Raw genomic sequence first — 11,745 nt, 5'->3', positions numbered from 1 at the left:
TTTTTTTATGATAGCACATGCATGGAAATTTATAAAACATCCTACAGTTATTTCATTAATTACTAAGATGCAACTATGGATGTAAACTAGGTTCCAGTTATACAAATCCATATACTAACGAACGTGAGTACAAACTTTATTTTTCCAAATCAACCCATGACTTTCTAAAGCAGAAAATCTAATTATAAACTAGTAGAAGGAGTCGGTTAAGAACTGGCTGTGTTCTCACTGGGTGTCAAGTGAAAAAGTTTTCGCATCTTTATGGCTCCTCATTACTGTCACTAACCTTATAAGAAGATACTATTTGCACACAGAAACATGAGACTATACAAGATGGTTAAAAATCATACCTGTGTTTTCCAACTATGCTTGGATTTTGAGTTAAAATACTCAAATACTCCGGCACCACACTGGGACAAAGTCCTTAAGATATGATGATTTGCTGTAGAACTAATCACATATCACATGTTTTAATTTTCAAGAAATGTTAGACAACTGTTGAAGTACATGTCAACAACACTGACAAAGCTCAAAACTGAATAAGAAAGAGACCATTTGGCTGACTCTTTGATGATAGAAATAAGCAAACATGTAGGAATTCTTGACTTCCGGTTTATATAAGGTGGGAGTAGATTCTGAAAACAATTCCAATGGCGTCAGAATGCTGACTGGGAGATCAACCTACTGCTGATGAATGTCAGTTACCTGAACCTGATCCCAAAGGCCAAGAATTGGCAAATGGGTCGACAAAGATTATACTTTAAATTGTGATACATCACGTCTAGATAACACAAGGTGTAAAAGAAGTAACTCCCATCCCAGCAAAGATAATCCGTGATACTTAAGTGACAAGTATCCTATTAAGTTTCCTGCCAGTCTGCCCTGGTGCTGCACCCAGTAAGTAAAGCAGAAATAAACGTCTGGTGCCTTTGGAGCTTGAGTATCTGAGTCATGCTCATTAGCACAACCTGGGCATCTCCATTCTGAGGCAATGTGGAGTCTGGAGATTCGGAGCTCCATGAAGATGTACTTCCAGACCTTCAAGACAGCTTGGAAATTGGGTTTTTATGCAAATGTTAATAGCTAATGTTGATTGTGTGCTTCCCATATGTAAGTTCAGTTCTAACTGCTGTCTCTAAGTGAACTGGTTTCATTTTCACAACAACCCTTTGAGGTAGATTATTGTCCAAAGTCACAACTAACAAATGGTCAACTCAGGTTGTGAAAACTAGGTATTCTGGGCCCAGAGACTTTGCTCTTCACCTCTATGCTACACAATTTTTATATTCTAGTATCAGCTTCAAAACATTCACAAACCCTGGAAAAACCAGCTAAAGTTTCTTTCTGCAGGCTACTCACCCAGTGCCACAGGTGAACAACCTGGTGTGTTGGACATGTCTTTTCACGAGCTGGAATGTTAGGCTCTCGTTTTGAATGTGCCCATCAGATATAAGGAGGATGTTCCGTAGCCCTTGAGAAGGGTACAGCAAATTTAAATAGCGGAGAGTTTTCCAGAAATCTGTATTCCCCATGGTAGGTGTTGCGGCCTGGAGAAGTGAAGGAAGATTGTTGACTTGTCATTGGGAAGGGTCACTATTAATTGTCACCATTTCCTGAAGCACATGCCTCCTGAGATACCCTCATTGAAAGGATTCTTTTTTCTGCTTATATGTTTGTGGAACAACTATACTGACATTCTTTTAGTTTACTTTCAGTTCACACAGTAACAAGATTATTGTCACTTTGTACCTATTTTACTCTTTATTACAGTTTTCAAAGAACTTCAATTATGGGAAGAAACATCATATAAAAGTTGGCCAGGCTAGACTGAAGCAGGGTCTGGTCACTCTTACCTTTCCCCATTTTAAGAGAAACCAAATAAGAGAGAGAGAGAAAAAAAAAGAAAACATCCCTGGTGTGGCACTGTAGGATAAGCAACCACAAGGTTGAAGGTTCAAACCCACCAGCCAATCCTCGGAAACCCTGTCCAGCACAGGGTCGCTATGAGTTGGAACCAACTTGATCGCACTTAACAACAACAGTGGTGGCTGCATTTAGACAGTGGGACTATGAATGATATTTTTATTGCTACTTTTTAAATATCCAATATTTCTTCAAAGAGTACACATCACTTTTATTAATGAGGTCAAAAAGCCTGCCAATAGACAACAACGAAAGAACTAGGGCTTTGCTGATGATGGCCTAAGAGAAAGTGAATCTTCAACAATATTATCAAAACTCAAGAGAAATGCATGCACAAGACAAAGACTCTATGACTCACCTTAATGAACTCTGCTGGCATATCACTGCTGGTAATGCACTTAGGGTATGAAAATAATTCCTTGTAACCTGCATAATAAGATTAGCATGAGGTGTTACCATTACGCATGCACTCTGCCAACTGTTAACAAATAATCATGTTACTTTATACCGGCACTGCTGTCCACAAGGCTTTGTTGTACATTTATGTGCATGCCTTACTTTATGTCTGATTATTTTAACACAGTATCCCTTTAAATCATAAATTCTAGTACTTTCAAAATATGCATTTTACTATTCAAAGTGTTATGAGTCATATGAAATGTGTAGAGCTCTGTTGTGTAATGTTTGGTGAATGTAATAAAGGTGTGGGGGTTCCCTAGTGCTGGCAGCGTGGCTGTGGAGGAAGATGCGTGCTCCATGTGTATGCACCCGCTCGGCCTGCTTACTTGGATTGACACAGGACCAACAAGTATGGGCTCAAATTGTGAGGACAGTGCAGGCCGTGGTAATGTTTTGTTCTCTTGTGCATAGGGTTGCTATGAGTCAGAACTGATTCAACAGCACCTAACAACAACAACTGCTTACTTAACCTCTAGCCCTTGAAGCTAGGAGTCCTGGTGTGGCGCTGTAGGATAAGCACTAGACTGCTAACCGCAAGGTAGGCAATTCAAACACACCAGCCGCTCCATGGAAACCCTATGCAAGGTCACTATGAGTCAGAATCAACTCAACGGCACTTAACACCAACAAAGCCCCTTCAGCATGCAGTCCCCTTCCGCTGACTGGCACACAGTATAAGGCTCCCCGGGACCTGGCGGACAAACTCATTCTGCTCCATGTTCCTTCTCTCATTCCTAGAGAGCTACCTTCTGGGGGCTGTGTTGTTCTGGAGACCCAACCTGATAAGGCTTATCGGAGGTTGTTTCCTGCCTGTTCCTTACAGATACTCTATAACCACGCTGATTTAAAAGGTTCATTTTATTGTTAGGGTCCTCATACTTATCAGGTGATGGCTTTTGTGTTTGGTTCAGTCAATGGTAATACTAATAGTTCTACTGACATAGCAGTTACTACGTAATATGCACTGATACAAGCCCTCTATCCAACCCATTCTTCTTGGATCAACTACCAGAAGCAGCAGTCAAGAAATCAAATGACGTACTGCATTAGGCAAATCTGCTGCACAAGAGCTTTTTAAAGTGAAGAGCAAAGATGTCAGCTTGAGGACTAAGGTGCACCTGACCCAAGCCATGGTATTTTCAATAACCTCATATGTATGTGAAAGCTAGACAGTGAATAAGGAAGACTGTAGAATTGATGCCTTTGAGTTATGGAGTTGGAGGAGAACATTGAACGTGCGATGGGCTGCCAAAAGAACCAATAGATCCGTTTTGGATGAAGTGCAGCCAGAGTGCTCCTTAGAGGCCAAGATGGCCAAACTTCATCTCTTATACTTCGGACATATTGTCAGGAGGGACCAGTCGCTGGCGAAGGATATCATGTTTGGTAAGGTGAAGGATCAGAGGAAAAGAGGAAGACCAACAAGATGGATTGGCCAAGTGGCAGCATCGATGTACTCAAGCGTGGCAACAATAGTGTGGTTGGCCCAGGATTGGGCAGTGTTTCGTTCTGCTGTGCATACGGTTGCTATGAGTCGGTGCCGACTCGATGGCACCTAACAACAACAATCCAACCCAATCATTACAACAACCCTCTGATGGAGGGCTTATGTATCGACCTCATTTACAGATTAGTAGAGGCATAAAAGGGTAAAGTACCTTTGATAAGGTGACACATATCACTAGAATGTGGTTGTTGCTAAGTCAATTCTGTGTAAGTGTTAAGGTTGGGATTTGAACCCACATGAACTGGTTCCAGGGCTCTTGCTCTGAAACCCTACGTCACCTCTCACTCTACAAATAAGTTTGGGTTCACTGATTCAGCTCAACACAAGAGTATATTGACAGTAAAGAGAGCTCACTTTGGCTTGGAGCCACAGAATACTTACCTGTGCCAAAGTTGACAATATTTACTTTTGCCTTCTTAACTACCAGGGACAGCGCATATAAGGCAATCTGCTTGGCTTGTAAAAAGGCTTCACCCTCCATAGAATTAGAGCAATCAAGACAGATAATCACTTCAGTCTTCTCAGCTGTTTCAGGCAGGGAGGTACTGAAATCGGGTTGGAAGACAAGCATGCAAGCCTAAAAGGAGAAAAAAAAAGTTCATTCCCATTGCTTCTTATAATGTAAACTGCTCTGACTTGTTTATATTTGCACTATTTTGTGTGTCAAGAGATCGTAATATTTCAGTCTAAATACCTACCCACACAATCTTTGTAAATGGCGGACAAAAATGAAAGGCTTGTAATTGGGATATGGTAACAGAGAATGAGTGGGCTGCTAAAACTTTGTGACAAGGCCAGGGCTCAGGCAAGATGCTGCTCGCTCAGTTTCAAACTCTAATAGGCATGTGTCATGTTCCGATGATAACAGTTGGCAAGAAAAGTCCTACGAACCTCAAAGAGACAAACCAATCAACGTGTATGTTTGCACGGATACACACAGACAGCGCATACCCAATGTGTGAAATCAGTGTCTATAGAAAAGATCAATTCTTCCCATTACTGCTGTGTGTTCCTATGACTGAAACGGGCCATCAGTTTTCACAGCCTTTCACTACCAAGCCTGATGGTGGAATTTGAAAAACATACGCATGTGAATTTGTAAACTGAGGTACTGGCATAACAGAAAATGAGTAACTTTGGGTCTGAATTAATTCTATTTGAATCAAACTACAATCTACTCTAGAGACTTCTGATTTTGCTAAAAAGACAAGTTAGCCTTTTTATCAAAGTTTAACTGCTTGTAAACAAAAAGAACACTTGTCAGGATTTCTGGCTTGGGTGTGGAATCCTCGCTGAATGTCTTGTGAATAATGCTCCCTCCGTTTGATCGACAAGGATGCCTTTTTCAAGCATGCCCCTCTAGAGGTTAGAAAGCAGGGCTGGAATTGAATATAGGAAGACAGAGTCTGTAACTACCTCAAAACTCTGTCACCAGTGTGAAACAAATGCCAGTTAACCAAGCCCCAGTACTGATTTTCTTCTCCCCTCAAATTAAGACTTCATTTTCAATCACTGAGAACTGCTCAATTTCTGCTGACTGCAAATTTTTAACCAAAATAGAGACTGAGTTTGCTAAGGGAAGAAGCAGACCACAGTGCTGGTGATGGTGGTGGTAGTGATTATATGTCGTGGAGTTGGTTCTGACTCATAGCAACCCTGTATTGGGTTTCCGAGGCTGTAAATCTTTCCAGGAGCAGAAAGTCTCATCTTTATCCTGCGGAATAGCTGGTGGTTTTGACAGTAGTGAGGTTGGCCTAGGATCGGGCAGTGTTTCGTTCTGCTGTGCATAAGGCACCTAACGACAACAACAAGCAGTGATAGAAAGTTAGCTCTTGGCAGAATGCCTTGTTAAACAATGCTCAGGATGTAGCAAACTCAGTATGTAACAAACTGGCTAACTGATGTCAACAAAATTTTTAAGTTTGTAGTTTAAGTAAACACTTCACAAATTTTGCTATGCTTCTTCCCTTCCTTTCTACCTACCTTTGACCTAATAAAAACTACTCTTGTACTCCGAAATTTAGAGCACATTGCAGCGTTCTACCTGAAACTGGTATGTCTCTCCTTCTCAAGAAATGTTTCCATCTCTTCAGTAAAACTTTTTGTTTTGAATTTTACCAGAGTGTACAGCTGATATTTTAATATGACAACTAATACCTTTTATATTAAAGCATGTAAATTATATAATTATATAAAATAATATAATTTATATAAAAGTAATATTTCAGGCATAGCTCTAAGGTATAAAACATGATCGCTAAGATTTGCAGAACTTGTAATAAATGTACAATTTATACTAGGAAAGATTTATGTAAAATTCCAAAATTTTCTTGTAAGGTGACGTTGTTGTTCTTGTTAAATGCTGTTGAGTTGATTCCAATTCATAGTGACTCTGTATAGGGTTTCCAAGACTGTAAATCTTTATAGGAACAGAAAGCCTCATCCATCTCCCATGAAGCATCGCATGGGTTTGCACTGTTATTCTTGTGGTTAGCAGTGCTGTGATGATCCTACAGCGCCACCAGAAAAAGACCAAGATAGTAGACTAAGAGTTCACATAAGAAGTAGAATGTTAATGCCAGAGTTTGTAGCATCAGCCACTGAGAAGTCAGAAATGAACACAATGGTCTGAAAATCCTTGAGTGGACCAACACTATCTGATGCTAGGTTTTCAGAACTATCAATAATTTGCAAATGTAAATAACCAGTTTATTCTGAAATGTTTTTTCAACAGTTCCTTATTTCTAAGTAAGACGCAGTATACCTCACTGTCTTTCTCAGGATGCTTTTCAATCCACATTCTTGGGAGGTACGCATCAGACAAGCCAACACGGAGAGAAAATCCATTGCCATCTAAGGAGCTACCTTCCACGGTGCTGATTACAGCTTTGCAGTCAGTGCGCTACAAAACAACAATGACAACAAAGCAAGCAATGGATTAACATCATATTATCAATTTGCATTTACCCATCAAGTAGAAATTTGGCATTAATGAGCAATTACATTAACATTGAAATCAATTATATTAGTACATTAACTGTATTAATAATGTAGTCATAAATGATAAAATAAGTTTTAGCAATGTGACCATTACCACATCAGTTACTCTCCTGAAATTCTACCACTGTTTGACAAAGACGCATTTAGGTTGAATGATGAAGTTTGAGACTGTTTCAAATGCTGAATTTTTTTCCCTGTATTTTCCTTAATCTTTCTCTCCATCTGTTAATAGAACTAAATACCATTCTTTTAAAATCTTTATCTGCAAGTTCCAATGTAATTTGTTCCTCAGAGAGGTTTTCTGGCTCTGTATTTTGGTCACTTGACTCTTTATGTGAATTGAGGTGGTCTCTTGTCTCCAAGAAATTCTGGTGATGTTGCATTTGTATTTTATTGGTGATTATATGTTGATGTGTTTTGCCCAGACTTGTCTGATTTCTTTGTTTTGCTATACCTGAGCAAGTGGGATGGCTGTGTTACTCTGTTTGCTAGTTTGACACCACTTAGGCACGCACCACCTGTCTCTTGGTAGGTGTGGATAGAACATACGGCATTTCTATGTTCATACTCAGAACTCTGAGCCATTCTCTGTTCATTGTTCAGGTAGAACTCAGTTGAGGGTGGGTTGGGCAGAACTATCATTGATCAGGTTGAGCAGGAGCAGGGATTAGCCTTTCATGAGCTGGGTGGGGTGTAGGTGGTGCATGTAAAGTTGAGAAGTATGGGCACCCTTGTCTCCCACTGAATGAGACAAAAAGAGATAGAAGAAAGGAACGATAACAAATAAAAAAATAAAATTTAAAACAAGAGAGAAAAAAACCTAAATAATACATTTTAAAAAGGAAAATATTAAGGAAGAAAAAAAAAAAACCCTGGGAAAGGGGAAAAGAGAGAGAGCGAGAGAAAAAATGAAATAAAAAAAAAAAAAAAGGAAGAGAAAGGAAAGTTTAAAAAAAGAAAACTATGGCAAGGGGGATCGGAGGTTTGGGCAGAGGAAGTCACAAGGGTGGGTCCCCTGCTCTGGGACAGAGTTCCAGCCAGCCTAGAAGGTGCCTGCTCCCAGGAGTCCTTGCTGGTCTAGAGGGTGATTGGACAAAGGGAACCTGGTCTGGGCCTGTGCATTCTGCTGGTCCCAGGAGACAATGAGCACATGTCTACAAATACGTGGAGGCATGTATTCTGTATTCAATCCACAAAGGTGTGCCTCTAGCCTCAGGTAGAGGAGGGGCTATGTTGGAAAGTGGGGGAAAGGTATCATTGGCTGCCAGGTGGGTGATGGTGTGGGATTCACACCTCTGGTCACTGAGAGGGTGTGGGGAGTAAGGGGATGATTGCACCTTTGTGTGCTCACCTGCTACTGATGTGGGCACTGGCAGAGTCCTGGGTGAGTGAAGCCAATTCAATTACCAGGTTGCTGCCTTCATCAGAACACAGCCGTGCAAACAATCAAAAGGATCACACGGCATAAGGCCATTTCCTCAGTCTCCCTATTCACTGCTTTTGTTCAGTTTCTTCTTCTAGACTTTATTTGATCTACTTCGTTATCCATTCCTTTGAAGCCCAGGGTTCTAGAATTGCCATCTGTGTCTATTTCATTTGGTTTATTCATGTCTTTGTTGTTGAGGGACTTGAAACTTGTCTGCCTAGTTCACCATCTTGCCAGAATGCTCCTCAAACCCTTTTTAGGATGTTCAAGTATCTACCCTAGAATTAAACCCTGGAGTTACAGCAAGATGAAGTCAGATAAGATCCAACTGCTAAAAAAGCAAACTGGTATCCTGTTACCAGAAGACAGCACATGAGGTCTTTAAAGCGTCAGAAGAGTGGCCTAGGTACAGTAAAATTCCCACATCTGGGTTTTGGAGAAAAGCATAATAAAATGTATGCACCCTGCAAAGAGTGGCCACGTAGAAGACAGCACCTTAAAGACTCACATCCTAGAAACTATAGACAATTCTTGGTGGGTGATCTATCACCCCCAAGTGGTGGTTTGATCAAAAAGAAGAGCTGTGGTGTTGAAGCTGAGAGTTGTTGTTGTTGTTGTTGTCAGGTGCCATCGAGTCGGAACCGACTCATAGCGACCCCATGCACAGCAGAACGAAACAATGTTCGATCTTGGGCCAACCTCACTACCGCCGCCACACCCGAGTCCATCAATGATGCCACCTGGCTGATCCATCTCGTTGGGGGTCTTCCTCTTCTTCTCTGACCCTCCACCCTACCCAGCTGAGAGTACGTAAGGTAATTTAATGCATCGGAATAGGATGACTTCAGAATTACATTGAAACTCCATTTTATATTAAAATACAATTTCAATTCTACCTTTCTAAAGAAAGTCATGCAGCCTTGCCCTTGTCAAAGTATTACTGTTCAAATGGCAAAGAAGACAAGAATCCGTTTCTAACCTATAAAAATTATTGTTTGTTGTTGTTAGTGTCATTGAGTTGCTTCTGATTGAGATCAACCCTATATAGGATTTACAAGTGGCTGGTGAGTTTGAACTGCCAACCTTGCAGTTCAAACCAACCTTGCAATTCAGTGCCTATCCTACAGTGCTACGTCAGAACTCCAAAGAATTGTTTGTTCTTGTTGTTGTTGTTATGTGCCGTGGAGTCGGTTCCAACTCATAGCGACCCTGTAAAGGTTTCTGAGGCTGTTAATCTTTATGGGAGCAGAAAACCTCATCTTTCTCCCGCGGAACAGCTGGCAGTTTCGAACTGCTGACCCTGACGTTCGCAGCCCGATTCGTAACCACTACGCTACCCGAGCTCCTTTTCTTGTAATATGCCATGTGGACTTCATTTCACGAAGTAGGTTATTCCTTCAGTACAAACTTGTGTTTTGATTTGTAACAATGTCAGTCTCACAATTTCTTTAAGAGAGGCTTTAGTCAAAATTGTGATATAACTCTTTTGGGATGAGGGGAGAGAACAAGTGAGAAGTAAGAGTAAAGGAGGAAGCGAGCTGAAGCCTCCTCGATTGTGCCCTTGCTGTTGCTGTGTGCTGTCAAGTTGGTTCTGATTCATAGCAACCCTGTATTAGGTTTCCAAAGAGCGGCGGGTGGGTTTGAACTGGCGACCTTGCAGTTAGTGTTATTATCAATCCAGTGCTGATCCTATAGCACTACACTAGGGCTCCTCATCTATTCTAATAAAAATTTAAAAGGTGAGTCCTGATACAGATCAATCAAGAAACAATCAATCAATCAAGAAACAGCCATAAAACCTCTTTTTAAACCTATGAGGTAAATATCCGAAGAAACAGCTAAAATCATTACAACTGAGTCTATCTCTGGGTGCTGACGGGGGAAGGCAGGGTCAATGGAATTGCTGCTTGTTCTTAGAAGTTAGTATTTGAATTTCTAAACTCTGTGCATGCATTACTTTTATTAATGACTAATTTTAAAATAATGGTTCTCAAGAAATGAAGCAAAGGTTTACTTACCTTTTGTTTCAGTCTATGTGTATTACTAGAAATGAATTTAATCACATACGGCATCTCTATGTTCATACTCAAAGAGAAGCTATGAAAAAGGTAAGGAGAAAACTGCCTTAGTCTCGGATCTTAAAGTTCTGCCTTAAGTTGCTTCTAATAATTTTAAATGAAATGTTAACAACAAAACTAATGTCCATTAAATGATTAATTGATGGGTTTCAAATTTTATGTACTCACCTTTGTTTTGTCCCTATTTTCTTTATGCAAATCTTCTCTACAGTATCCTGTAAAAAGAATATATATATACATAGATATATTATCATAGTTAATCTGTATAGGGTTTCTGAGGAGCAGCTAGTGGGTTTGAACTGCCAACCTTGAGGTTAGTAATCCAGTGCTTATCCTACAGCACCACACCAGAGCTCCATATATACATTACATATATACATTATATAAAATTCTGTTTTTATTAGGGTTCATGATGATGCTCAGCTAAATGCAATCTAACAAAGCCCAAAAAGCATATGCTTATAAAATGACAGCAGTCTCTCAAATACAATACGGGGAATCATTTATGGCCATTTTGACAAAAAAAAAAAAAAAATTAACTGTATGTTCGTGTGCATGTATATAAGTGAGGATGTTTCCAAAAGTTTGTGGAAAAATGGAATTAAAAGATGATGGAACTTTTCCATGCAATGTTTAAGCCCCCTATACACATATACACAATTTGTACAAATAAATAGTGTGTATGTACACAGATATAAATACAAACACATATATATGCACAATTTGTACAAATTCTGCCTATTTCAAGTAAGAATCCTGGAAAGAAATTCCCAGCATGTTAAGCAGTAGCCATCTTTGGATAATAAGATTAAGGATAAAGTTGTTAGTCTTCTCCTTTGCTAATTTGCCTTCTCTGTGCTTATCCACCATTGCTACCTGCCTGTTGGTTTGCCATACTGCATGTGGCTATAAAGCTGGCAGCTGTACCTGGCATTTCAAATACGAAAAGGGTCATTCACACAGTGACATGCAGGATTCAGCAGGGCTTTTCGGCTGAGATGCAGTAGGAAAAAAGGCCTGCCAAGTTCCTTCTGAAGATTAGTCACTGAAAGCCCTGTGTATCACAACAGCACATAGTCTGATATTGTGCTGGGAAACGAGTCCAGGCACTCAAAATATACAGCGACCTTGGGCACACCAACAATCCTAAGGGCAGGGCAGGATCCGCCAGCTGGAACCAGCTTCATGGTAACTAAGAATGCTTATCTAAAGTCTTCATGATGAACAGGTAGTGCAGATAGAAACTTTTTTTTTTTTTAAGGTTTTTATTGTGGATTGAGTGAAAGTTTTCAGGGCACATCATCGGTTTCACATTCAAACATTCATATACCTTGTTTCATTACATTGATTAT

At 40.2% G+C, this 11,745-nt stretch overlaps 1 protein-coding gene across 1 annotated transcript in view; it reads right to left on the bottom strand.

The window, feature by feature from the left end:
* Positions 1–11,745, bottom strand: part of LOC102831775 (poly [ADP-ribose] polymerase 4-like) — a 90,515-nt gene that overhangs the window by 38,595 nt on the left and 40,175 nt on the right. The window contains exons 18-24 of the mRNA XM_006832059.1: positions 10,562–10,608; positions 10,334–10,412; positions 6,654–6,791; positions 4,271–4,466; positions 2,282–2,349; positions 1,360–1,547; positions 351–450 (exon numbers count right to left, since the gene is read on the bottom strand). Of these exons, the coding sequence (XP_006832122.1) occupies positions 351–450; positions 1,360–1,547; positions 2,282–2,349; positions 4,271–4,466; positions 6,654–6,791; positions 10,334–10,412; positions 10,562–10,608 (816 nt within the window). The remainder of the gene's footprint in view (positions 1–350; positions 451–1,359; positions 1,548–2,281; positions 2,350–4,270; positions 4,467–6,653; positions 6,792–10,333; positions 10,413–10,561; positions 10,609–11,745) is intronic.

The sequence above is a fragment of the Chrysochloris asiatica genome, unplaced genomic scaffold (genome assembly GCF_000296735.1).
Source record: "Chrysochloris asiatica unplaced genomic scaffold, ChrAsi1.0 scaffold00005, whole genome shotgun sequence".
NCBI classification, from domain to species: Eukaryota; Metazoa; Chordata; class Mammalia; order Afrosoricida; family Chrysochloridae; genus Chrysochloris; species Chrysochloris asiatica.
The sequence above is the reverse complement of the archived record's forward strand: the minus strand, read 5'-3'. Positions and strand labels throughout refer to the sequence as shown.